At 58.6% G+C, this 27,551-nt stretch overlaps 1 protein-coding gene across 10 annotated transcripts; it reads right to left on the minus strand.

Annotated features, from left to right (window-relative positions):
- Nucleotides 1–27,334, minus strand: DAZAP1 (DAZ associated protein 1). Of its 10 annotated transcripts, none has more exons than XM_030796407.1 (13): nt 27,088–27,334; nt 17,066–17,106; nt 16,248–16,414; nt 15,886–15,951; nt 13,804–13,914; nt 12,687–12,735; nt 9,158–9,240; nt 6,229–6,382; nt 5,209–5,238; nt 4,868–5,008; nt 2,981–3,157; nt 1,847–1,935; nt 1–942 (listed from the first exon to the last, which is right to left on the minus strand). In XM_030796407.1, exons 1-12 carry the CDS (start codon nt 27,114–27,116, stop codon nt 1,847–1,849), a joined length of 1,137 nt encoding a protein of 378 aa, XP_030652267.1. In that variant the 5' UTR covers nt 27,117–27,334; the 3' UTR covers nt 1–942. The 10 variants fall into 10 exon arrangements, with proteins under 10 accessions (XP_030652267.1, XP_030652266.1, XP_030652264.1 ...); XM_030796406.1 differs by having other exon boundaries at nt 1–945; XM_030796404.1 differs by lacking the exon at nt 1,847–1,935 and having other exon boundaries at nt 13,804–13,911.
- Nucleotides 27,335–27,551: the final 217 nt, after the last annotated feature.

Consider the following 27,551-nt stretch of genomic DNA (forward strand, 5'->3'; position numbering starts at 1 on the left):
TTTCTAATCCAAACGCACTTCTCTTTATTCAAACCAGGGTCAAACCGGTCAATGGGAAACGCCCTGAAGCCACGTGCCTGGGGAGAAAGGCTTCCTACTAGGTTCGGTTCAGCACTGCGTGGGATCCACGCGGCTGGCTGTGCGCAACACCCACAGTTCACCTCAGACACTACCAAGCAGGTCAGTCGACAAAAGCAAGGAATTAAACAAAAAACAGAAACACACTCAGTAGATTTCTTCTTGAAGCTCCCAGAGTTTCCGGACCACCAAGTCCCAACCCCCAAAGCCAGGAGCGAGGGGACTAACAGCGCACCCCCCTCCACCAGTGCCGACGGAAACCCTGTTTTAAATTAAAAAATAAGCCAGTATACATCGTAGAAAATTTCTCTTAAAAATCTCACAATTTGTAAATGTATATTTTTTCTTTAACATAAAAGTTTACAATACACTGTAAAACAAAAGGCTCAGGGAAATAATTTCCAAAAAAAAGGAAGAAAAAGAAACCTGAAGTTCTGAATTAAAGCTGAAGACATTTTTCTAAACCCTGTTGTTGAACCAGTGACTTTTTTTTATTGTGCTGATGGGTTAGAGAAAGAAATATTTAAAAACCTCAGTCCAGACGACACCCACAGCCGCTCCAAAAGCCTCGCGCCCTCCCCCCGCCCCCCCCAAGGTTGAGTCGCTACTTTGCCACCACGTTTGTGATTGTCACGAGTTCACAAGTTTGGAATCCTGGGTCTGGGCCGTGCAGACATCGCGGCGCCCCGGGCTAGCGTCGGTAGGGGTGGAACCCTTGCACGTTGTGGTTCTGCCCTCGTCCAAAGCCGCTGCCGCCGGCGGGGGGGCCCCCCGACCCTGGCACGGAGGGACCCCCGTACGAAGGAGGCTGCTGGCTGGGGTCCGAGAAGCCCTGTCCAAAGCCACTCAAGTCCTGCCCGTAACCTGCTGGGGGAGAGAGTCCTGTGAGCTCGGGGCAGTCCCCGGGCGGTTGGCACTGCCATCGAGCGAGGCCACCTGGACGCAGTTCTGCCGAGCCTGCCTTGAATCCACAGGCCCCACAGGGTGGGGGTGGGGCCCTTCTGAGGCCAGCACCTGGGCCAGGGAGAGGACCCCAGGCGTGTTCTCTCCCTCAAAAACATGTGAGCAGGCGCACACACAGAGAAAAGCGGCTTCCGGAGCCCTTCATGGCCCACATAACCTCACCGCTTCCCTGTTCAATCCCGAAGACGTGGCTGGGGGGTGAGGGGAGGTGGAGAAGCCTCGCTTGGAGACACACATGGCCAAGGCACGGCGGACCGGGCTTCTAGAAAGCTGGCTCTCGGAGTTTCAGAAAACCCGACAGGCCCTTGCAGCAATACCAGGCCTGCCCCTCCATCGCAGACCAGACCCCACGTTGTCCTTCCCGTCAGGACACGTCCATTGGTGGCACGTGTCAGGGAAGGGTTTCTGGGCCCAACCTGACTGCCCCAGGGACACCACTGGCTGAGGGGCCAGCACACCCTGCAGCCTGTCCGGCCCACACAGCTGACCTCAGGAGTGTGGACAGCGGCGTCTTCACAAGGACAGAGCCGCTCGGGCTGCTCCCCACCCGCTGCACGCCCTGCAGGAAGCCCCTCCCGTGCCCTCTGGGTTCCCAGTCGGGTGCACGCGGGCACAGGTGGGCATGGGCTCTCTCTGGGGGATCCTGGGCCCACTGAAGGCTCGTGGCCAATGTCTTGGCACTGGCAAGGACCCCTTCCCAGAGGGCACCGCCAGCGTCCACCCCCGCCCGGGACGGCAGAGGAAGCCACGTCCACCTCCCGGTGCAGGCGGGTGGGAGGACCCTGGAGAAGGAGGCGGCACCTACCTAGGCCACATCACTGCTCAGCCTGACCATAAGACTGTAAACAAAGTGTGGGCCGCAGCCCGGCGGGGCTGGAGAATAGGAACCCAGGCCTGGCAAGAGACGAGACCGGGGTGACCAACCCAAGCAGCCGCCACCAAGAGCAGCGGCTGACACACGCCACGCCCCAACCGGGCGCCTCACGCCCCCCTGCCAGTCTCAGACACGCCAGGATTTGGTGGTGAGTGGGTGAAGAACCCACACATGCGGCAACCTCGGCCCAAGGCCTGGGCGTGGGGGCAGGGGAACCAGAGCCATGCAAGGTGGGTAGGCGGGCACCTCGGCCAAACACAGCTCCCACGCCCCGGCCTCCACCAGGCCTAAAGGAAGCGTGTTCACAGGCACCCCAGAAGCCCGTGGCCACCTGGAGACAGGTGCCCCATGTTCTCAAACCCTGCTTGTGAATGACCCCTGGTGCTGGAGGAGCTGACCATGGTTGGAGCCCTGCCCACTGAGGCCACCGCACTGGTCCTGAGCAAGGCTGCTGTGACTCCTGGCTCGGTGCAGGGCGAGAACTACAGACATGCAGACCTTGACCCATGCTGACCCCGCCCCCCACAAGCTCCTGCCCCGGAAGCACATGCGCTGCCTGCAGATCACGTCCAGGCAGACCCAAGCCACGACAGCCATCCAGTCCAGCGCGAAGCCCACGTCCAGGTCACGCCTGCTACAGACCCAGCTTCTGTCCCAAGCAGGGTCTGGACCCAGCGGGAGGCTGATGACGCCAGAAACTGGAACCCACCAAGGGGCCAGTGCACCCGGGACCCACACCGAGGGCCTCGACCTCGAGACAGTGATCACAGCCTCCTGGGACTCACTTCCCTCGACCCAGTCGCCACTCAGGTTCCCACACATGCACGCCCTGCAACACCTGCTGTGCGACGAATGCTCTGCTGCGACAAGACTCCCACGCTCCCTTCTGCCGGGCCCGAGTTGCCACGAGGTCTCTCCAACAACCCCGGCACCCCCCTCCTCCCTCTCCCCTTTCCCACCAGGTAAAGGCTGGGGGGCATCCAGCAGGGGAGGAAGCAGAAGAAGGCAGGCCGTGCCCAGGGTCCTGGGGCCAGCAGGGACACGGCATGGCAGGAAACCACTTACCATACTGACCATAGGGAAAGTCTGGCTGAGCTGTCGGGGGCTTGCTCATGTCCGGAGCAGCCTGAGACGGAGGCGGTGGGAAAGCCAGAGGTGCTGCCCCGGGAGTGGCCGGTGGAGGAGGAACCCCCGGAGGGGCAAACTGATCTGGCGGTGGAGGTGGAGGCCCGTAGCCAAAACCTGCAGAGCCACAAGAGGGCAAGGCACAAGACACATTGTGCAGCTGGGGGCAGACCAGCAGGAGACCCACGCCCAGCCCAGCAGGAGCTGCCCAGACGGGACTGCCACCCAAACCCACAGAACGCCCAGGCCTTGTGGAACCACAGAGCCACAGTGCCGGGCCGCCCCACCCCAGGAAACACATGCTCCTGGGAGTGTGGCGGGATGCTGAGCTGCAGCAGGGCCGCGCCGTTCCTCGCGGAGCAGCCGCCAGGTGGGCCTCAGACAAGAACTCAAGGAGCAAGTAACCCCGCAGCAAAATTGCTCTTTCAGAGGGACAAAAACCTGCCACCGTGCCCAGTCCCCATGTTTAGGAAGCTGCCACACAGGCAAGGGCGCATCCTGACGTGCTTGGAAGGGACTGCCATGCTGGAGGTGCTGCCGCCCTTGCCCTGTTGCTGGAAATCAGGCGGGCCGAGGTTCCACCCAGCTCCCCTCCTGTCAGTCATCTGGCCCACAGGCCTCCGTGTGCAGAGCCTGATCCAGGCCAGAGGATGGAACTGCCTGCTCCTGTGCCACGGCCACGTGGAGCCTCCAAACCCCCGAGACGGGACTAGCTCACACTGTGATATGCCCCAACTGTAAAACACCCCCAGGGCCCAGGGACCGCAGATGACATCAGATCATGATACCGTTCCTGCTGGTTGCGTGCTGTGAGGTGCAATCCCTGGCTAGGCAGGTAAGGGACGCAAGGCTCCTAGAAAGGACACCCCACGTATGGCCCATGTCCCTTCTTCTTTACTGGAGAGTGCCAAGACCTCACCCTGGGGGCCCCGTCTAAAATTCTGGATGCGCTGAGGTCAGGAGTTCGAGACCAGCCCGACCAACATAGTGAAACCTGTTCTGTACTAAAAATACAAAATTAGCCAGGCATGGTGGTGGACACCTGTAATCCCAGCTACTCAGGACGCTCAGGCAGGAGACTCGCTTGAACCCGGGAGGCAGAAGTTGTAGTGAGCCAAGATCGGGCCACTGCACTCAACCCTGGGCAACAAAAGTGAAACTCCATCTCAAAAAAATAAGGCCGGGAGCAGTGGCTCACGCCTCTAATCCCAGCACTTTGGGAGGCCGAGGCGGGCGGATCACAAGGTCAGGAGATTGAGATCATCCTGGCTAACATGGTGAAACCTCGTCTCTACTAAAAATACAAAAAAATTAGCCGGGCGCGGTGGCAGCGCCTGTAGTCCCAGCTACTCGGGAGACTGAGGCAGGAGAATGGCGTGAACCCGGGAGGCAGAGCTTGCTGTGAGCCACAATTGTGCCACTGCACTCCAGCCTGAGCGACAGAGGGAGACTCCATCTCAAAAAAAAAAAAAAAGAATTAGAGCTTGTGCACCCTCAAACAAATGCCACCTAATCCTGAAGTACGAGGCTGAGAGACGAAGTCCGGGCTCTGTCTCCTAAGGAGCCTGTGAGAACTGGACAGGGGCAGACATTCCTGCCGTGAGCTCTCCAACCCGCAGGAGCCCGGGCCGCCCTTTAGCCTAACCAGCGAGGCCACAGGCGACGGAACCCATCTGCAGGTGAAGGGCCTGGTGGCAGGTGACCTGCTGACCAGCCGGCACCCCACCTGTGGCTCTCCCCGTAACACAAGACTCCCCATCGCCCCCGCCCACCGCCTGGCATCTCCGAAGCAGGCGGGAGGCCCTCTCACAAGGCCCGTAGACTTACTGAACTGTGGCGGGGCACCATAGCCCTGAGGGAAGCCCTGGGGAGGGGGAAAGCCTCCAGGAGGGGTGGACACGATGTAGGAGGTGAACGGTGGGGGTGGCGGGGGGGCTCCTCTTCCCGCAGGGGGCGGTCCGTAGCCACCTGAAACACACAGTACAGGGGTGATGGACAGAGAGCGCTGGACGACACAGCCTGGCCAGTTAGACCCAGGCCCCTCACCCTCTTCCTCTCCAGCACTCAGGACACAGGAACCAGGCTTTGCCGGCTGCCCCAGAACGCCTGGCGAGTCAGCCTGCCATGTGGCTTCTGTCCCCGCCTTTGCTCTATAAACAAGGACTTACCAATTGCCTGTCCTGCCGGCACCCACATTCCTAGATAAGAAAACAGAAGAGGAGGTTGGCGCCGTGTCCACCCAGCTGTCCGACGCAGAGGAGCCGCAGAGCATGGACGTCAAAGGCTGGGACCGACCCCAGAGCCTCCTGTGCTTAGAGCCTGTTCATCCTGAGGGCAGCACCCCCTGAACCCTGAGCAGAGAGGCACTCCCCACCCCTTGTAGAACAGGCCTTAAAGCCACTCTCCTCTGTGCCCTGCCAGGTGGCGGGCACTGTGTCTACTGACTGGGGCACGGGCGACCTCCTGGCTCCACCTGAGGACCCCAGAGAAACCTGAGACTTCTAAGCCTCGAGAGGGCAGGGACAGTCCCCACAGCACCTCCCAGTTTCCAACAAGGGAGGCTCCAGAGAAAAAGGTTTTAGACGAGGTGCAGGGAAGCCACAGTCTTGGCACCTGGACGAGGCACATCTGGAACCCTGACCCACAACTCGGTCGGGCTGCGGCCAAGCCCAGGGGTTCCGTGGCTGCTGGAAGCTCCGAGGAGGGCAGGCTTACCACACATGGGCCTAACCACAGAGGGCCCACGGCACTGCAGAGGGAACGGCAGGTGGCAAGGATCCAAAGCCTGCCGGGTCCTCACGGCTCCCGGGGGCAGCACCCCGATTCTGAGCTCAGCTTGGCAATGCCAGCCCTCTCAGGGTTTCGTGCTCAGACCCGCCGTGGCACACAGTCGCGAGGTACAGACGCTCACTGCAGCTCTTCCCGGTGACAGTGAGTCCCAGGCCCCGGACGGGCACTTAAACCGTGGCCACCCCACTACTGAGGAGGCTGTGGGCGCTGCCCGGGAGCTGGCTCTCAGCGGGCACCTCACGGGGACTCAAGGACACTGTGCCGCGCCAGTTCTGTGAACCACGGCTCTGTGCATGCACAGCAGAGGTGGGGAGGCCGCAGCGACAGCAGAGCCCAGGATGCCCGGGTCGAGTCTGAGAAGGGGGACACTCCCGTCGGCACCTCTGCGTCGGCCTTACCTTGCGGGCCATATCCTTGCTGCCACGTGGGCGGGGGCTGGCCTGCCCAGCCATTGGCAGCGTTGGGCACAACCCGGCTCCCCCACTGGCTGGCACCTGGCTGTCCCGGCGCTTGGCTCTTGCTGTCCCGAGGCTCAGCTCGTTTAACTTCCACCTAAACAAACCGAGCTCTGGTTTAGGGTGAGGCTGCGGGTCCCAGCACCCCCTTCCCTTTAGACACACCCTCGGGTAACTTACAACTACACTTAGCATCTTACAACTTAAGACTAAATACTTAACTATAAACCTTATTTAGGCCAGTAGCATTTTTTTCTTAAAAAATTCTTTTGTGTTGAATTTTTTTGTTTAAAAAATGTTTCTCAGGTACAACAGATGCAACTGTAAGACACACAGAGCCTGCCCGCTGCGGGGCAGCAGGACCGAGCCCAGAGCCCTCGGGGGTTTCGTGCGTGATGAAGGGTCTTTCACTCAAGTAAAATGGCAGCGTCCTCCTTCCTCTTGAAAACATGGGGACAAAAAGGGACCAGGATCTTCCCAGCAATCGGCATCCTCATCGCCCTCTGGACCGCTCGGAGCCCGCCCACCTGTGCTTTTAACTCATACCTGAGAAACACGGTTGGTGTTTTACTTAGATTTTTTAATTTAAAATGTCTAATGGAAGATAAAGACTTACCTTCCCCAGGCTAACGCTTAAAGAATCTCAATTAACTCAAAAATAATGTCAGAGGGAATGGATGTGATAAGAGAATCTTACATTACATCTAACAAAAAAAAAGTAACAAACATGCAATAAAATGGACATTTGGATCAGTAAGCAATCTTCATACTGTGTTCGCTCAGCAGCCCGGGGCCCTTCCTCTCCAGACGTGTCAGGAGCCACAGCCTTCTCAGGAGGGTGCGGGGCCGGGGACAATGGATGGAGCAGGCCTGACCTACTTATTCTAGGCGCAGTGGCTGACCTTCCTTTAATGCCTGCTTGAAAATATGGGCGGACTGACAACAGCCTTGGGGTCTCAGTCTGGAGAGCTGCACATCCTGAGTTCAGAATCCCTCAGTTCTGCCCGTTAGAGAACAGACAGCAGCAGCCGCAGAGGCACGAAGCCCCCACCTGCCCAATGCCCCAAGGACCGGCCTATGATGGGAACAGGATCCGTTAGCTCAAGGCAGTGTGACAGCAGGACCAAGGGACCCGTTTCAAAGAACTTGAATAAGCGAGTCTTCACACACCCTCCTCAGGGGACTGCAGTTCCTGCTTACAAAGCAGAGCGGTCCTTGTACTTAAAAAAAAAAAAAAAAAAAAAAAAAAAATTCTTTCACCCTTTCCTACCTGAATGCAGCAATGCAGTCGCCTGGCATGGAGGGTTAACTACTGCCCGGGACCAAACACTCTACAAATGGAAAACCCCCATAAGGGGCCTGCGGCGACGCCAAGTGCTGGTCCAGCCAACCAGTGAAGGCCGGCGCCGGGCAAGCTGGACTCCAGCGACTGTCTGGCTTGGAAGGCGAGACCCACGCTGAGGTCGCCCAGCTCAGGAGCTCGCGCAGACCACAGTCATGGCTGGGGCGACCCAGGGGCTGCCCAGGGACGGCAGCAGGTGTGTGCACCGTACAGAGCTCTTTCTGCCCCATATATCAAGACCATGCTTTCCCCAAATTATCAGTGTCGTAGTCCCTTAAAACACTCAGCACAGACTTCTCGAACCCCTGCTTGTACTGTCGCGCACCCATGCAGCCTGCATGCTAATTTTAAACCACAAGCTGCACTGAATGTCAGAACAAGGATTGTGTCTCCTGTTTTAGTTGGGTTCAAATGGAATTAATGAAGTCTGCAACCAAATCTAAGCCACGTGTATACAAAAATAACTACACATGCTACTGTTTTTAAAAAGGTTCTGCTATCGAGACCTCTGGCTGGGGTAGAGGGCGGGGGGCAGGAGATAAAGAGCGCGATGCTCCCTCCAGGACATTTTAATTGAAAAAACAACCATGGCCTTGTCAGAGGGGCTAAGCGCCTTCTGTTAATAGGAGACGCTGCCGCACCAGGGAGGCCGGGTCAGAATCCCACTGGCTGTGTGAGGCGGCCTGGCAGAGCCAGCAGAGCTCCTTGGTTTGAAAGGATCAAGACAGGAATCCTGCAAAAACCTGGACCCCTAAGCTTTTGCTAACTGCAAGAAATTCCACACTGTAGAATTTCTACCAGTTATTTATTTCAGAGTCCACTTCTCAAGAACCTCCAAGGGTCCAGGTAAAACAAGGATTTAGGGACCTCTTTCTGACACACACCTTCCAAGGGCTGGCCTGGGGGTTGGGGGGTGGCCTCCTGTCCCTCTCACCTCCGGGGGTAACACAGTATGAAGATGACACAACCAGAGGTCACTTGACTGCATGGTGGCTGAGTACTACCGAGAGCATGTGGCTGGTGCCGGAGTTCCACAGTAAGTGACCCAATTCAAACAACCAGTCCTTCATGATGTTTCCACTGTGCTTTCGATTTTAAGCGGAACCTCGGCTCTCAAAGGTCCCTTGCTGATCACATTACAGGTCAGTGTCAGACAATGGGGATTTGCAGACATCTGAAGGAGTGGTCGTGGAAACCAAGCCTGAGGCAACGCTGCGGTTTCACTGGAGCCAGCCCCAACACCCACCGCCACAGCCTCCCAGCCTCCGCCCCCCACCTGCCCAGTCCCAGGTCACCCAGAGGGAGGGGCTCCAGGAGCAAAGCTGGGAGACGCCCACCCCGCAGGAAGGGTGCTCGGGAAGGATGAGACCCTCCTCACGTCTACAGACCCAGGCCCACCTCACGCAGCGAAGGTTCACAGGATGAACTCGCCCGACCCTTTCTGTGAAGGAATGTTCCTTTCCAGTGAAACCCCTAAGTTGCCTAAGACTTGGTTTGGTCTTAAGGTAAAATAAAACTACAACTACACACTTTTTTGCCCATGATGTCGTGAAAATGCATGTTGACAGCCTGGTCCACTGATTGTTCGTCCTCGAAAGTAATAAATCCAAAACCTAGCCAACGACGAAGAGTGAATCAAGGTAGCAGGGTGTTGTGACACAAAACAGGATGATGAACAGTATTAGGGACGGGCCGAGGGATCGACCTTGGGTTTCAGCTAAGCTGTGTGTGGGGCGCTGCGGGCCCCTGGGGCAGCTGCCTCCCTCCCCAGGAGCCGCCACTCACTGGACACGGAGTGGACAGACAGTGACGTCCGCACTCCCGGTGACAGCTCTGCTGACTGAGGCCTGAGTCAAGCCTCCGCCCCAGTCACCCGGGGCTGGGGCTCCATGTCACGGACAGATTTGGAACAAGGAGCACATCTTAGAAAGCAGCAGCGGAGACAGTGGAACAGTGAGGGCCTCCATTGCTACTGGCAGACAAAGCGCCCCCCAGGGGAGGGTCAGAGGCCCGTGCTGGAATATTCTGGCTCTCGCCTGTGGAGACATTGCCAGTGAACCCTGCAGGCCAGGGGTCCGCGTGGAATGCGCCACCTCAGTCAGGGGTGTGCACCGTGGATGTGTGTCTGCTTCTCTGAAACCCAGGATTCTCCCCCTTGGCTTGCAATTTGCTTTGCAGCTAGTGCTGACAGCAGCCATATATCGTTCTAAAGCGTTAACAGTTACAGTATCTATCATAGCTGGTGCCTCGCTAGGCTTACGCAACACCGTTGGGTAAGCCCAAGGAGTCCTAGGAGAGGTCATATCGTAGGCATATATGCATATTCTATACAGGTAGATAAACAATGCACAAAGATACAGGCCACAACGGGTTCCAGCAGGTCAGACTCTGCTGTCAGCAGCAAGAGCGAGATGCACCATGGGATCAAAACAGAAAATTTTAAAGGCAAAAAAAATTTAGCATTTCCCAAACACGAGAGTGGCAGTATAAACGAAGTTTAGTGGGTCTGGGGTGGGCGCGGCCCCCCGGCTAACGGGGCGGGTCTCCTCCTCTAGGCGCAGGAGTGCGCTGGGCTCTCCAGGCCTCTCGGGCTAGGTGGAGCGCGACACCGCAAAGCACACTGTCCTCCCGAGGCGGGGCCCAGGCGGCACTAGCCCCTCCCCAGATGGAAGTGCGCGGCAGACAGCTGCCCAAGACCTCACAGAACAAAGACGGACGCGGGAAGAGCTGAGACCGGGCTGAAGATGGGCCGCCCGCGCCAGAGGCACAGGGTGCGTGACAAAGCACCACACAGCAGGGGACAGCGCAACACGGGCGTGAGGCGTGAATGAGCGCGGCAGAGAAGGGCCGTGGGGGTGGGAACAGGCAAGGGTCCCCGGAAGGAGCAGCCCACCATGGGGCCTCTCAAGCTGAAGAGACAGGGGCCAGGGCTGCTGTAGCTGGGACCAGGCAGAAACAGGTCAAGCAAAACTGGGGGTGGGGAAAGATGGAAACGGGCAGAAAGGGCAGCTCAGACTGAGGGGACAAAGGTCACTGTGGTTCAGGAGCCTCCCACTGTCCTGAGCACACGTGTGCACCTGAGCGTGACTGTGCACGCAGTGTCTGCAACCAGACAGGAGGAGGAGGAGGAGGAGGAGGAGGAGGAGGAGGAGGAGGGACCAGGAGGGCAAGGCACACAGCGAGAGGAGCGCGGGATGGAGAAGACCTGAGGGGAGTGAGAGGCGAACGAGGCAGCGGCTGGAGCGGGCGGGCCGAGGGCAGACGTGGGAGGGCCAAGCAGGGACCCGCACAGACACTGTGTGCCCAAGACACAGGCGGGGTCCCCGACAGGGACATGGTCATGACCTTCAGTCAGTGGAGAGGAAGAGGGAGGAGCTGGCGGGGAGGGGGACATAGACCCGTCTCAGAAGATGCAGAAAGGCCAAGGGAAGGGGACACGCTCTCTGGGAGGACCCGCTAAGCAGTGCTGCGGCGTCTCTCCGGCCCTCCACTCGCCTGACACCCAAGGGACACTTTCAAAGCCCAACAGCTAAGGACATGTGGCCACGTGCTGGCCCCGAAGCGCTCTGTACACCAGTGTGGACTCAGCAACACTCGCCATGTCCCGTCCACACGGGACAGGACAGGACGCGAGGAGAAGGGGCGCCAGCTCTGGGCAGCCGGAGGGGGACCGGGAGGATCTAGAAGCAACCCTCAGATTCCCGCGCACTCAAGTTTCCCAAGATCAGAGGCAGTATTGGAACACAGCGTCGGTGATGAAACAACGTATTTAGAAGTAGACATTTTCGCAAACTGCAGGAGTGTCTGAAACCACAGGGCTCGCCTGGTCCGGGCACAGTGCAAGAGGCGCTGGGTCCTGGGGAAGGCGCCCTGAGCGCTGTCTAGGAATGCGGCTGTCAAGAGGCGACATCACCACTGAGGAAGCGGGACAGAAACACCTGAAACTTCGTTTACACCCCACTGGAGCAAAGCCGCTCCCTCCTCTGACTGCGGGACTGGCCTGTACCTGTGTGATATAATTTAGCACCTGGAGAAGAGAAATCTAAAGAGATATCGTTAATCACACACAATTCACAGAGAGAAAAGGAAAAACAGCTTACTTAACATCACTGTACTTTACTATGAAACACTTAAGTACGTCACTAAGCATGTATGTCTAAATTAAGTTACGACTAAGACTTAACAGCGTAACCGACATGGAGGAGGAGCGCTCCTAACCGTGGGGAGGGAGGTTCAAATGGCAAACTATGCTCCAGCATGGCGGGCATGCTGCGGCGCCACCTGGCGCTCGGGGCTGCCCCGACTGACCTGGGCCGGTGGTGCGGGGGCGGCACGGACGCGGCGGGCAGACCCAGGCTGCAGATCTGCTCACGTGGCCGGCCAAAAGCAGCTGATGAACCAAAACCATGCGGGCAGGCGGGACAGACAGCAGCAGCCACGGAAAAGGGGCACAGGAACTGGGCGCCCATTGTCCCAGCTCCACAAACCAGCATGGATGGGCGTGCAGGAAGCTGAGGGGAGGCCCTGAGGTGACTCCTCACCCCTCCTCCCACCTGCCCTGCTGACTTCAGAGAGGGGAGAAAACCGAAAAAAAAAAAAAAAAAAAAAAGAAAAGAAAAGGAAAAAAAAAAAAAAAAAAAAGCATGGGATGGATCACGGGAAGTCCAAGCTCCACACGGAGCCAGCTGACCCAGCTGACGACACGAAATGAGACCGGCCACACTGGGAGGACTGGACGAGGGTGAAGGAAGGTCAAATGCAGAAGGACCACACTCTTCTGGACAGTGAAAAACAGAACCCAGGCCGAGACTCATGACAAGTCATAAAAACTTCAAAAGAACAAGCCAAAAAACAATGTGTGACGTCTGACCTCGGGAAGCACAGACAGGCTGAATGGGGTGCACATGAGGAGCCCACGTTTTAGTCATTTGTCTCCAAATCGTCCTTTCCTGAGGCTGTTTGCTACAGCCGCCACCTGTGTGTGCCTGGCGGGTGAGATAGTTTGCCATCTGAGGGAGGAGCAGGGAGAAGGCCGAGGACAAACTAGATCTGCCCTTACCTCGGGGCCTCTGCTTCTCGGCATCATAGATCATGACTACCTCCGTGACCTGGAAGGAGAGAGTGGCGTCAGCCCAGGCACCAGGGCCAGCGCTGCGGGTGCTCTTCCGAGGGCACAGCCTGTTCCCACGAACCCAAACTCTCAGCATAGGGCGCGCCCTCCTTGAGCGGGGGAGGTGCACGGGCCATGGCTGCTCCATGGGGCTGCTGTCTGAGAAAGGCGGGAGCCCCAACACTCCCAGGGCCAGACGCAGGCAGGGAGAAGCAGCTCCAGGGCAGGCGTCTGGATACCCGCCCCCGGGCTGCCCATGACCCCGCTCACGTGTGTGCTGAGGGACGTGAAGGGCCAACAATGCCGACCACGCATCCTAGCAGGCGACGTGGGAGCCAGGAGACCCCACAGAAGCCCTTCCCACCAAACATGGGAAGCAAAGGGCACACTCGGCCTGCACTCAAAGTGGCGGGGCAGCCACACACAGCTCCTCTGCAGACCCTGCTCTTCCAGGCCCCGCTCAGGGCCTCTCATTCCTGGCCCAGGCCCATGGCACCATCAGGTACCACCTGATGAACGTGCGCAGTACTCAGACATGCAGGGCTGTCCTGCTGGCAGGGCACGGCACGAGTCCCAGCAGGACCTTGGGGTGACCACACGCCCCTGCCTCAGGTGACTGGGAGGGCTCCCCACCGGCCCCCTCCGGCCGTCCCAGCTCCCTCTGGCACCAGGCTCAACTGAGCTCGGGCATTTTCCCACCTGCCTACTGGAAAGTCAGCTGTGTGGGGCTGGCTCGCCCAGGCCACACTGAACCCCGTTTCCGTATAACTGCCCCTCTCTGACACTTGACCCCACGGTGTTCACAATGGAATCGGGCGGCCGCCCTGAAGGCTGTCAGGCTGGTTCACTGCCCAACTACCCTACTGGGACATGAAATGGCCATGAAGGCAAAGGCTGGGCTTTCCGTCTTTTCAGAGGGCGCAGGCATTGGGGAAACACGAGAGCGCGAGCTCCCAGCCTGAAAGGCCTGTGCACTGTGGCTCCGCCACTTCAGCCCCAAGAAGGCCGAGGACTGAGCAGAAGCGGCTCTGTCCCAACAGTGCTGCTGGGGTGGGGAGAAACTCACCACTCCGAACTTCTTGAAGTATTCCCTGAGCTCTGTCTCACCACAATTGTGAGGAATTCCGCCGACAAATATCTTATTTGATTTACTGTTATCGCTCCTGGGTCCTTTCTGCTGTTGAAGAGGGGAAGGACAGTTAGTTCACGCAGGAACCCTCCAAACCCTCCCGCGAGTTGCGTAGGACGTAAAGGCCAATCCGCGCTGGTTTTAAGAGTCAGATGAAAGCCAGAGCAGAACACTCCACAAGCCTGCTAAGTCCAAAGACACTGGGCTCTGCTGAGACGCTTTCTCATTTTTCAAGAGAGACCCAAGGAGACAGGGATTTAGCATTTTTGCAGGGCTGAATTTCAGCTAAACTGACACACAGCACAGTGTGTGCCTTGCCTTCAGTTATTCTGAATCGCAACCACTACAAAGTGGAAAAGTGCTTCCGTGTGAAGGCAGGGACTTCAGGATGGCAGGGGAAAGGCAGCAGCAACTATGAAATGAGCAGAGATGAAGCTGGATTTCAGGCTGTAGTTCTCCAGCAGGTGACAGTGATGACTGCGGAAACCTCCAGCAGCTCCAGAGCTGCGTGAAACACTGGCCCAAACCACACAGCCCCTTCTGCTGGCCTCCCACTGGCAAGGGCGCCTGCTCCCGGACACCACTTCCCGGGGCCTCGGCACTCACTGGGTGGCCAGAACCAGGAGTCTCGGGTCCAGCTCCTGAGCTGCCCTTGGGGATGGGGTGCTCTCCTCCTGCCCCCACCCACCAACCATCCTTTTTTTTTCTTTCCTATCCAAGGCTATCATATTTTAAGTTGTCCCAACTGCTTTGAATTAAGAGACTATAAATATCTGGGGGTGAGTGCTCGCTGCCGTGACTGTAGGGATGGTTTCATGAGTGTGTGCACGGGTCAGAATCCATCAAGTGGCGCAGTTTACTACATGCCCGTTATATCTTAATAAAAGCTAGAGAGACATTAATTAATAACCAGACGGAATATGAACCTTGGATTCCAGTCTGAAAAAACCAGCTATGTGAGACACTTGTGAAACAGTTCTGGAGCTGGGAACATGGCCTGGACACAGATGACACGGGATTCCCTGCAGCCGCTTTCCAGCGTGCTGACGGTGGGTGCATGTGGGGGTGGCCGTCATTTTAGGAGACGCACCCTCCGGTCCTTAGGAATGGTGTATGTGGACAGAGATGGATGTCAATACATATAGATACATTTGGCAAAATATTAATAATGGATAAATGTAGATGGTATATTTAGATATTCTTTGTGTCATTCTTCTAATTTTTCTGTAGTTAAAAAGTTTCCCAATAAAAAGTTAAAAAAAAAAAAGAACTGTTCCAAGAGTTCTGAAGCCTGCAGTAGACGGGATTCTGCTAGAAATTCAGATTCTTGGGCCCCGCCCTGCTGCCCACACTGTGGAGAGGCTGGCACCCGGTGCCTCAGCAGGCCTCCAGGTCTGCACTGTCCAGCACGTTCTGTGGGGCTAAGATCTCTTCCATCTGCACCGCCCCACCAGGCTCCTGGTGCCGGTGTGAGAACTGCAGGGCTGGAGGAAGGTGAGGTGTGGGTGGTGGTGCGATCCAAATGCCAAGGAGACCCCATGCCAGGACGGTGCCCTGTCGGCCAGGCAAGCACCAGGGCCGCAGGTCAGAGAACCCAAGTTGCCGCATCAGGGGATCTCAGGTGGAGCAGTAAAGTGGCCAGCACGAGCCGACACGGCCCGGCCCAGCCCCGGCAGTGGAGCAGTGGAAGGACGGCCCACCTCTGAGGACGGCCAGGCAGTGGGGGGGGCAGGCCCGGCACAGAGGGCACACAGGGCACAGAGGGAAGATGACTGGCTCCTGATAATCAATGGCATGAGCTATCTTTTTTTTCCCTTAAGATAGGTAGGTAGGAATTTTCTTGGCTGTAACACTCACGGCACTGATAAATCTGGGTGATCCTCAGCTGCTCGAGTGCCAACCTAGAAGACCTGTGTCGCTCTCAATCTTAATGAGCGACCACAGCAGATCGAAGGCACACATTTCCTTTCCATGTGGAGTGGAGAACACACAAGGAGGCCGCCCAGCCCAGCCCCTTACCCATCCTTCCTTCGGCCGTGTTCTCTCTGGCTGCATCCCCCGGGGTGTGCATGGCTTGGGGTCGATCTGTAGGAAATTTCAAATCAGCTGGTTGTGAATAAGAGGCTGTTTCTCTAGGAAAGAAGGTGTCAGCACAACAGCAGCCACAGCACAGCAGCCCGGCCCGCCCTACCCTGCCCCGCCGGCTCCATTCACCCTGTATCCTGCAATATCCAGCCTCAGCACCAAGGCTTAATCCTTCCCAATGAACCCCACGTTCAAACATGCTCTAACGCAAACATCGGTCGGAGTCCAGGAAAAAATGAAGCAGAGGAAGGACAGGCGAGACACAGAGCGGGTGTGAGCTCCCGAAGGGCACTTACGTTTCGGCCGTCTAGCGTGTGCGGTCTGCTGGCCAGCACCGTCCCCACACAGTTTGGGTCTTTAAATTTGACAAACCCAAAGCCTCGAGACTGGTTGGTGGTTTTATCTTTCATGATAACACAATCTACGACTTCTCCATATTGGGAAAAGTAGCTGCGCAGAGTCTCTGCTCAGAAATCAGGAAGAAAACAAACACACAGGGCCAGAGCATTAGGCACGTGCCTGGTGGTGCTGCCGGCATGCACACTCCTCTAGTCCACCAGCCACACACCGAGCGACGCGGCACTGGGGGATTCTGCTCCACACACACTTGAGGTCCTCACGTAAATCAGGGGCTGCCAGTGAGCACAGCAGTGGCCAGCGGTTACAACCTGACTTTGTGGGCGTCCAGGAAGGCAACGTTTAAGGCAAGGCAAACACAACAACTCTGAATGCTGGCAGTGGCCAAGGAGCGCCGACTTTGCTACACACTCTTTCCTCCTGTTCTGAACTCAGTAACAGCCTGGCCAGCCCCCAGCCCCCTGCACTTCCAGACAACAGCTGTCTGCCTCCACAAGCCACCTCAGCCCGGAGCTAGGAACCTGCAGCTTGAAGTCTTCTCTGTAACTTGGGACGGAAATACCAAATTAACAGTCTCAGAGCAAATACACTTACTCTGCCCCAGCCAACTCCAATGTCCCCTGCCCAGAAATCAGAACAATGTCAAAAGGACTTTAAAACATCCAAGACAGTAGCGAGAGGCGGGCAGACAGAGCTTGAAGGCCAAGGTCCTAGAGCCCCTTCTGCAGTACCCACCTGACACCCCTTCCCCACCTACCTTGGGTCGTGCTCCAGTCAAGACCGCCCACGAAGAGCTTCCTGCAATTCAATGAGAAAACATTCAGGATCAAGACAGCGCTCGCCTTAGAAACGCTCCCATCCGAGCCAAGCTGGTCTTAATTCAAGCCACAGAAGCAGTTTACGCAAACGTGCTTGTGCACGTGACAGCACACAAAGCTCACAGCAATGGCGAGTCAGCCTCGCCCATGCTGTCTGCAGACATGAAAGATGATCCCAAGCCTTGCCATGGGGAGAGGACTGTGCCACAGAGCCGCACGCCGACCTCAAGCGCAGCAAGTGACGAGTTCCTGCGACAGGCCACGCTCACCTGCGCTGCTGCCGAGTGGGACACAGGCTCGCTTTCCTACAGCTTTTGCAAGTATTTTATAACCAGGAAAAAGAATGTAGAGGTCTAGATCTGAAATGATGCACAGTAAACTAGACGCCTATGCCACATGGCCTCTGAATTACAACCTGGGGCAGGGCTGGGGTGACACAGACAGAAGCCTCCCAATGAGCCTGCACTCACGAATGAACGAGGGGCCCACAGACGAAGGTGAAGACCCTGAAGCACCAGTCTCAGCACTGGCCCCACTTACTTATCCCCGACAAACCCACGCCACCCCCATTCTGGGGCTGTCTCTTATTGGCAGATGAGAAGGGCCTGAAATTCAGTCTCAGCACTGGCACTTCCTGCCTGCCTCCCACCAAAGACCCGCGCCACCCCCATCCTGGGGCGGTCTCTTCCGGGCAGATGAGCTGGAGCTCTCCCAAGGCATCTGCCATGACCCTGCAGCGACGCCCGAGGGCCCACCCACCTTTCCACCTCACTGCCGCTCCAGGTGGCCCCAGGGCCCTTGGCTGTTCCAACTCCCAGTGGGGACTGTGCCACCTTGCGTCCGCCATGGCACCCACTGGGCATGTCTGAGACACATGGGCCACAAGGCTTACCCAGGCACGGGGCCTTAGATGTCATTCAAGCTTCCCCCAAACCCAGGAGGCAGGGAAGAGGTGGTTCTATTGGCGACTCTCCCATCCTGCCTGCTTTCCCTGGGAAAGAGGACACGTATTCAGCAATGAAGTCCCTGAGCTGAATCTCAGCGGTGACTCAGTGCCAGCACCATCATCACCCTTGGTCTCCAGAGAGCAAAACGCCGTGCAGGCCACAGCTCCCACCCAAGCTGCAAGAATCCTGAAAGCACCATTCCCACGCGGGGCCCGTGTCCCTGACAGCCAACACACCACCCTTGGTTCCCACGCGGGGCCCGTGTCCCTGACGGCCAACACACCACCCTTGGTTCCCACGCGGGGCCCGTGTCCCTGATGGCCAACACACCACCCTTGGCTTCGGCTTTCAGCAAAAACACGTTACTGCCCCACCAGCACTCAGGAGCAACATGCTCCTCCCCGCTCCTGCCAGCTCGCCAGGAAAGACCCCTGCAAGGTGGCTGGCACACTCATCACCTCTCATCAACCATCACCTGGGACCTGCGCACTCAGCCCCCACGAGTCAGCCCCTGGCGAAGTGTCTGCCACGGCCAACCGCCAGGAGCTTGTCTCTGTTCCTTCTTTTTCCCTAAGAAACGCTAATTTAAATTTAGTGTGTGAAAAACAAAGCATGTTCCCACCACAGGAAAGGCACCCACTGCCATCTTCAAAATGTCAACAAGCAACCCCCCAGCCCCATTCTTCGGCGGGGAGGGCTGAGGCGGGAAGAATTAGAGGCCGGGTGTGCCAGCCGCCCTGTGCTTCCTGACCCTTAGAGACAAGATCTGAAAAGGCAAATTTCAGGGAAAACCATGCTGATCACGCAACAGCAACAGGCTTAGGTTTAGGCCTCATTAACTTAAAATCCTGCGTCTCCCACACACTCTTCGCAATCAGGCCAGGGAGCGTTGAGGTCAGGCCTAGAGACCGTGGGAGGAGCGAGGCCTCCGCGTGCCTCACTCCCCATAGGCTGTGCCCGCGCTGAGTCAGGGCCAGCCCCGCCCACATCCATGCCAGCAGGGCCCGGCACCCAGCAGGAGTCAGCAGCAGCCCCCACCCCATGAAGGAAGGGCCCTCAAGGCTGGCTGGAACTGACTGGAAAAATGCTCATTTACACAATCCTTTGGAATTAAAGTTCAAGCATTCTCAAAAAGCAAACAAACAAACAAAACGCACACACACACACACACACACACACAAAAACCCTGAAAACCAAACCAAACCCAAGTCACTTGAAATAGCCTCTAGTTAGCACTGCACCCACCAAACAGCCAGGTAACAGGCAGGTGTCCTCCAAGCAGTCCAGTCCCCCTCCACCCCCACCTCGCTGGCAGAAGGAACTCGTCAGACCAGTCCAGTTTCGGTCCTCATTTAAATTTCAAAAATTGTGTATTAAGGGGGAAGGGCTAGAAACGCACAGCTGAGAAACCTGAAACAGGGCCAGGGGGTTAGATAACCTGGTATCAATACTGTCTTTCTCAGCTGGGCGCAGATCACGCCTGTAATCACAGCATTACGGGAGGCCAGGAGTTCAAAACCAGCCTGGGCAACAAAACGAGACGCCAGGTAGTGGCGGGCACCTGTAGTCCCAGCTACTTGGGAGGCTGAGGCAGGACGATCGTTTTGAGTCGAGGTCAAGGCTGCAGTGAGCCGTGATTGTGTCACTGCACTCCAGCCGGGGTGACAAGAGATCTCATCTCTTAAATAAAATTTAAAAAAATAAAAAATACTCAAATAAAACTTAAAAAAAATAAATACTTCCTCAATTTTTTTTTTGAGACGTTGTCTCGCTGTGTTGCCCAGGATGGAGTGCAGTGGCACGATCTCGGCTCACTGCAACCTCCGCCTCCCAGGTTCAAGCAATTCTCCTGCCTCAGCCTCCCGAGCAGCTGGGACTACAGGCGCCCGGCCAGCTAATTTTTGTATTTTTAGTAGAGATGGGGTTTCACCATATTGGCCAGGATGGTCTCGATCTCTTGACCTCATGATCCGTCCCCGCCTCGGCCTCTCAAAGTGCGTGAGCTGCTGCGCCCAGCCACTTTCTCAATTTTGACCACTGTGCTGTGTTCATGTGAGAGAATGTCATTGTTCTTGGGAAACAACAGATATCTCAGTGTCCACATAAAGGGGACTGTATCGGTCTCCAGCTACTCTCAAATATTTCAGTAGAAACACACACAGTGGGGACGGGTGCAGTGGCTCAGGCCTGTAATCCCAGCACTTTGCAAGGCTGAGGTGGGCGCATCACCTGAGGTCAGGAGTTCGAGACCAGCTCGGCCAACATGGTGAAACCCCATCTCTACTAAAAATACAAAAATTAGCTGGGCTCAGTGGCACGCACCTATAATCAATCCCAGCCACTCGGGAGGCTGAGGGAGGGGTACTGCTTGAACCTAGGAGGCGGAGGTTGCATTGAGCCAAGATCGCGCCACTGCACTCCAGCCTGGGCTACAGAGTGAGGGTCCATCTAAACACACACACACACACACACACACACACACACACACACTTCACTGGGGGTGGGGCAAGAGGCACCATGTGCCAAAGGGTAAAATGTCAGCCAATGGCGAGTCTGGCAGGGCCAGAGGATATGGGAATTTTTGTAATTTTCCTGTAAGTTAGAAGTTATAAGGCCGGGCGCAGTGGCTCACGCCTGTAATCCCAGCACTTTGGGAGGCCGAGGTGGGCAGATCACCTGAGGTTGGGAGTTCGAGACCAGCCTGACTAACATGGAGAAACCTCATCTCTACTAAAAATACAAAATTAGCCGGGCGTGGTGGTGCGTGCCTGTAATCCCAGCTTCTCGGGGGGCTGAGGCAGGAGAATCACTTGAACCCGGGAGGCGGAGGTTGTGTGAGCCAAGATCATGCCATTGCACTCCAGCCTGGGCAACAAGAGCAAAACTCCGTCTCAAAAAAAAAAAAAAAAAAAGAAGTTATATATACAATTATGGCATAAAAGACTTCCATTACTGAGAACAAGACAATTTAAGTTTCCTTTGAAATAAGTCTCATTACTTATGAAATCTGAGACAGCAACACATAGCTTTCGTTTCACATAGCTGTGTCTCCAACTCCTGACCTCAGGTGATCCGCCCGCCTCGGCCTCCCCAAGTGCTGGGATTACAGGCGTAGCCACCGCGCCCAACCACACTGTGTTACTATTGAAATATCTGAGAGCAGCTTCCAACGCTAAAGCTTCCTGTGTCCATGTTTCTTTTACTACTGCTCAGGAGCCACTGGCTAACACCTTCTCCCTGGTCTACAGACAGAAGCCTCCAGCAAGTCCCGGAAGGCAGGGTCATCTCCTCAGTGGCAGGGACTGCCTCCAGGGCCCTGGCACAAAGTCCCTACTTCTGAGTCTCAGGATGTTTTAATCAATAAAATATGAAAGCTCCTGGCTGCCAACCTCACCAGGTCGTGAGTGAGAAGCCGGCACCCCAGAAACATGTGGGGCCCTGGGCAAGCACCTCCCAGACACTGTCCATCAACTGCCCAGGCAGCAAAACCAACTCTCACACAAGTAAACGTCGGAGTCCAGGGAGCCGGGCACGGGCAGAGGCCAACAGGAGTTGCTGCTGGCTCTCGTGGGCTTGCTACGGGGCTGGCAGTCCGCTTGTCCTCAGCTCCAGGCTTGCTCAGCCTGCACCTGGGCTGGAAGCGTGTGGACCGAGGACGTTAACGGGGCAATGCAACACCGGCCTATGCAGATGAAGGGGTCAGCGAGCAATGTGGCTCCTGCACTTTGCCTCTGAGGAGGCCCTGCCTCTGAGGGGGCCACTGGGTGGGAGAGTCATCACCCAGCTGATGGCATCTCTGACACTGGAAGTCGCGGCTCCTACAGACCTCACACCCCACAAACCCAAAAGGGGTGTTCTCGTCAGTGGGGGAGGCGTGGGGCGAGCTCTACTTCTTCCCTTGCAACCTGGAGTCCGGTGTGCAATCTGCCCACCGAAGGTCATGATGAACATCTCCCAGGATCTGCAAGCCTGGCACCCTGGACCTGCAGCTTGACACCTGGCAGGTGCTCAATCCACGGTGGCCGGCGCAGCCACCCTCTTCTGCCTGTTAAAGCAAAAGCCGTTTTGGATGGTAACCTCGCTTGCTGCGTGCCGTCGGGGGGCGGGGGGGGGCGTGGCTGTGCGGTATTTATGCGTGAAGTCCATCTGCAGAGGCTTCCTCTGGCCCAGGCTGACCACAAAGAGCCCTGACCTCCTGGCAGCACCAGAGCGGGCTTCAAAAAGCGGCGGCCAGCCCAGCCCTTCGGGGCCAGCAGCCTCAACGGGGGCAGTTGGCAGGCGACCCTTCCCTTCCTGCTGGGCCGGGGGACCAAGCCAGGAGGAGCCTGCCTCCCCACAGACCCCACCTGGCTCTGGGCTCCGCCAGTCACACTCAGCTCAGTGCACAATCTCAAGAGGCAGAAGCCCAGGCCCAGTGGCGGCTGATGCATGGGGAGCCCTGCTCTTCTTCCAGAGCATCAGGAAGAGCCTTTAGGGACTTTCCTGCCCCTAAGACCAGGTGGGAACCGGGACCACTTCACCCACTGCCTCAGGCCAGTGAGCCCAGCCCCACCCTCCATAGCCTGGCCTCCCTCTCACCAGCAGGGTAAGATGCCCTCCCCCAGCCAACGCCTGCAGGGTGTGGGGTCCACAGAACACAGGAGCAGTCCGTGAACAGGAACGCGCTGCTGTGTGCTGAAGGAGCCCATGAATGCCTACATCCTGGGTGCTAACTGGTCACCCTCATCCTCTCCCTGCCAGCCCCACCCTCCCAGGCGGACCAGTGTCCTCCTTGGCAACGCCTGGAGACAAGCTGGAAGCTCAGCCCATAAGCATCTGTCGAATGAGTGGCCTCTGCCAAAAGCCCTGTCACAGCTCTCAGGGATTCTGACATCATGACATGGTGTCACGGGGACCAGGCCTGGATGGGAAAAGGCCTCAGTCCACAGAAGACAGCACAACCTCAGATTGACGGGTCACACCATGCGCACAGCCGCCCGACCAGGAGCGCCCTCCGTGCTGGGCGGGCAGTGGAGGAGTGTGGACTCCCAGCTCCGGCTCTTCCACTCCCTGGGGTGACCCCGGGTGCATCCCTCAACTCCTCTGTGCCTCAGTCTCTCTGGCAAAGCCAAGGGTTAGAGCCAAGGCTACAAGCACAGCTGGGCACGCTGTGCGCTGCTGCTAGCTCTGGGCCACTGGGGAGCTGCTGCTGTGTGAAGGGCAAGCGCCAGGGGCCATGCTGCTGCCTTTCTAGACACCGGCCTGCTCCAGACCATCGGCCTGCTCCAGACCATCGGAGCCAAGGCGAGCCAGTCAGGAGCACATCCAACCTCACGGCCCATTCACAGGAATCAAAGGAGCCGACACAGGACAAGCCGTAAACCACAAGGAGCAGCTGCCCCCAGCGCAGGGGGAACCAGGCCAAAAGCACAGATGCTCCCAGATGGTGGCTCCCCACCAGCAGGACGCTGGGTGATGTCCGGGGACATTTGTGGTTGTCACGACTGGGGGTACTCCTGACCCGGAGTGACTAGAGGCCAAAGATGCTGCCCAGCACCCTGCAGTGCCCACAGTGCCCCAGAGTGATCCAGGCCAGAGTGCTGGCAGAGCCCAGGAGACCTGCCTCAGAATAACCTCAAATGCACCAAGAGAGCCCCAGAAAGGCCGGCACAGCCCTATGAGGTTCCCCATCGCTCCCCACACTGCAATAGCCTCCCCCAGATAATGGCCCTCTCTGGCCTGACCAACAATCCCTGCCAGGTGCTTCGTGCTCACTCCGCACAGGTACAAGTGGTCACGGCCTCTAGGGGCCCAGCCAGGAGCCCCACTCAGGATGTCTCCTTCCACAGCCACCCAATAAACCCAGAGACCTGCCATGGGCCTGGCTCTGAGCTGCACGGCCCTGGCCACAGTCTTGGGCACCCTCAAAGCTGCCCAGAGGCGGCTTTCTCCTCTCTCCGCTGAGTCCTTCCTCCCTCTGTGACTTCCCTGCAGTATTTCCAGGTGTCCCCGTCTTACCATTCCCCAGTGTACCAGATAAAATCTTCCATAAACCTCTTTCCAGTTCCATGACCGCGTGCTGCCTTGGAGGCCAGCAGAACACAACGGCCTGGGCGCTGGAGGTGACCCCTCTGAGCCTCTGTCCTCTCCCCAGGAAGCCGGGCACGGACCCTATCCCTGACACCTGGCCCACCACCCAGGCGCCCAGCATCCAGCAGCGACGCGGCGACCCCGGCTGCACTGTGTCAGCTTCCCAGAATCCAAGTCAGATGCGCTCGACCCAGACTTTAAGATGACTTCACAAGGCCAGGGAGGGCACACTGGAGACTCAGGCCTTCCTGATTGCCTGTGCCCTGAGCGCTCCAGGCCACCAGCTGGTGCCAACCCTCTAACCCTCCCAACAGGTCAGTGCCTGTCCCCCACCCTTCACAAGAGGACCAGGACAGGCCCCGCTCCCAAATGAGGACACTGTCCATCATATCCACCATGTGGAGTCCATGTGCCAAACCCACCATGGTCCGGACAGGGACTCCCCACACCCCACCACTCCTATGCGCTTCCTCCTGCATGCAGTCCCCCTCCTCAAGCTGACTGAAGTCTGTGTGCGTAAGGCATCCGTTATCACCGGCAGGCCTCAGCTGACTCTCATCCCCCATCAGGCTTTATACATGGACTTCTAAGCCAGCACAGGTACCCTCGAAACTTGGGACAACTTCTCAGACTCAAAAGCAGAGCTTCCCCCAAGGATGGCTCCCTAGCCCACCTTCCCAGGGCAGCAGCTGCACGGCCACAAGTGTCCCAGAACAGGGGGCTGCCGAGCTCCAAGTCTCCTGAGGCGTTGACCCCGCACCCACGCGCGCGCCAGGCCCAGCCCTCCAAGCGGGGTCTGGCGGGATCTCCTGCCTCCTCCATGGCAGTGAGCAGTGAGGGCTCTGCATCAGGAAGAGGCAGCTCCTCAGGCTGCCGAGCCCCCCCAGTGGGTAAGGGACACCACAGACCCATGGCGTCCTGAGAGCCGCCATCTGCCGCAGAGAAGGCCTGCTTCCATCCAAGCTCAGCACCCTCCCGCGTGGCACCCACCGCACCTGCAGGGGACCTGCCAGGAGGGCGCTTCGCAGGGTCACAAGCACTTCACCCACATAACAACTCCACACAGCAAGGAAGTCAGAGTAGACCCTGGACTCCACATAGAACAGAAGCTGGTCTCCCATGCGAGGTGCAGCTGTGGCAACACTTCTTGCCCACGGAGTCTGACTTAGAAAGCAGTGGACACTCCCGGTAGCCGAGGAGGAGAGCAGGGTCCATGCACTCCAGTCCTCCTCCACGCAGCCCGTGGCGTCCGGGTGGCCTGCAAGGCTATCTGTGCTGTGGGTGGGACCCCTCCAAACCCAGGCTGGAACCCCAGCTGCCCCACTTCCCAAGGGTGTCCATGCAGGGAGGGAAGGGGCAGGAGCCCTCACCTCTCTCCAGCCTCCTCACAGCCACGGCTTGGGTGGAACGGGCCCACGTTCACCCGCGGCTTGAATGGACCTAACCCAGGTACCCGATCTGGGAGCCCTTTCCCTGCCTCACCCCAAAGTCGATGGCTCCATCCCCCGTGGCCGGTGGACTCCCTGCTCAGGCCCATCCCTGCAATGTCTCCCACACAGGCACACGGACCCTACCAAGTCAAAATGCCTGGAGAGAACTCACAGCACGGGCGAGGCAGGGGCTAAGTGCTTTCATCATGGTTCTCCAACGGAAGGTGCTCTTTTGTTTTGTCTGGGGAGGGGGAGAACCCACAAAACGCATTTCCCATCCACAAGTGTGACCTGTAGCTGGTGCGAGAGGGGCCTGCCAAGGCAACCCTCTAGCAGCAACCGCTCCTGCACTAGCCAAGCCCAGCGCTGAGAACACAGGGCGCTGCTCAAAGCTAAGGGCACCGGGACATTTACACCAGAGCACTAGGAAACCCAACCCAGACTGTTTTGCCGGAAGAATGCAACTCTAAAACAACGTCGCTGCTGCAGGAGCCGCTCCTACCAAAGAATGGAGCCGAGCCCCTGGGCACAGCGAAATGAGGTTTCCCGGCCCCGCCGGGGGTCCGGAGCAGGTCAGGCTCCTACGGGAGGGGACGCCTCGGCTCAGCAAAGATCCGCCGGCCCATCGCCGCCTCGGAAGCGCTGACTCTTCCTTCCGCAGCTCAAGCCCACCCCCGGCGGGGAGGCGCCGAGGCAACGTAAACATAGCAGGCCCCGGCTGACCCGAGCCCCCCGGGCCCTGGGTTTGCGAACTCCTCCCAACCTTACCACTCTGGGGGGGTGGGATGGGAGCGGGGAGCCGGGAGCCCCGAGTGGGATAAGTTGGGCGGTGGCAGAACCGGAACCCTCGGCTCGGCTCGCCACGTGCGCCGCCCGCCAAGTTTGGGCGCGCGCTGGGGGCGCCCCGGACCACCCCCCAGGCCACAGTTCGGGGTCCCCCTGGCCAGGAAGCCGGGAGGCGGCGGCCAGGGCGCCCCGGACTCCCCGCAGACTCCCTCAGGTTCTCATTCGGGGTCCCCCAGGCCAGGAAGCCTACAGGCGGCAACGAGGGCGCCCCAGGCCCCCCCAAGTTCCCGTTCGGGGCCGCCACGGCCGGGAAGCGGCGGCGGGGTCCCCCGAACCCCTCTGGCTCCCATTCGGGGTCCCTCAGGACGCGCAGTCGGGAAGCGGCGGCAGGGGCGCCCCAGGACACCTCCCCCAGATTGCCGTTCGGGGTTCCCCCGACCAGGAAGTCTGGAGGCAGCGGCGGGGCCCCCCGGACCCCTCAGGGTCTCCTTCAGGGTCCCCCAGGACGGGAAGCCGGGAAGCGGCGGCGGGGGCGCAAGGACCCCCCAGACCCCGGGCACCCGTCCAGGGCCCCCGGCGCGAAGCCGCGGCGAGTCCGGGTCCCGAGTCCGCCCCCGGCCGGCGTGACCTTGACGGGGCGGCCCCGGGGGGCGGCGTCTGAGGCCGGGCGGCGGGGAGCGGCGGGCCGGGCTCGGGGCGGAGACGCAGGCCCGCGCCGCTCGTCCTCACCCGATCTCGTCAGCGCCCGAGTTGTTCATGGCGGCGGCGGCGGCGACGCTCGGCGCTCCCGGGCCTCCTCGCTCGCTCCCGCCTCCGGAAGGTCACCCGCTCCGTCGCCCTCCCCACAGCCGCGGCCCGGATCTGCGCAACGGCGGCGGCGGCGGCGGCGGCGGCAGCGGCGGCTGCCTCCTCCCCTCGGCGCCAACGGTCACCGCGCGTCCCCGCGCCGCCGCGCCGCCGCCCCTGCGCACGCCCGGGCGCGCTCCCGCACGGGGCCTCCGGGGGCGGGGCCAGGGGTACTCCGTCTGTGCGTGCGTCCCTGCGGCGGATTTTGCGCCGCCGCAGTCGGGGCCATCGCGCGTTTTCCTTCCTCCTCGGAGGCTCCCGGCGTTGCCGCGGGGCACGCTGGGAAATGGAGTCCCTGCGCTGGCCCCGCCCCTGCGAGGGGAGGATGCGCGCGGGCCGAGCCACGT

The sequence above is a fragment of the Nomascus leucogenys genome, chromosome 17, assembly GCF_006542625.1.
Source record: "Nomascus leucogenys isolate Asia chromosome 17, Asia_NLE_v1, whole genome shotgun sequence".
NCBI classification, from domain to species: domain Eukaryota; kingdom Metazoa; phylum Chordata; class Mammalia; order Primates; family Hylobatidae; genus Nomascus; species Nomascus leucogenys.

Excerpts from the sequence above, each read along its gene's own strand:
- DAZAP1 (XM_030796398.1), bottom strand. The coding sequence starts at position 27,116 with ATGAACAACTCGGGCGCTGACGAGATCGG. Across the intron at positions 9,241-12,686 it reads CGAGAAGCAGAGGCCCCGAG|GTTTTGGATTTATTACTTTC; the intron begins GTAAGGGCAGAT and ends GTCGTTGGCTAG. Across the intron at positions 5,239-6,228 it reads GCAAGGATATGGCCCGCAAG|GAATGTGGGTGCCGGCAGGA; the intron begins GTAAGGCCGACG and ends TTTCTTATCTAG.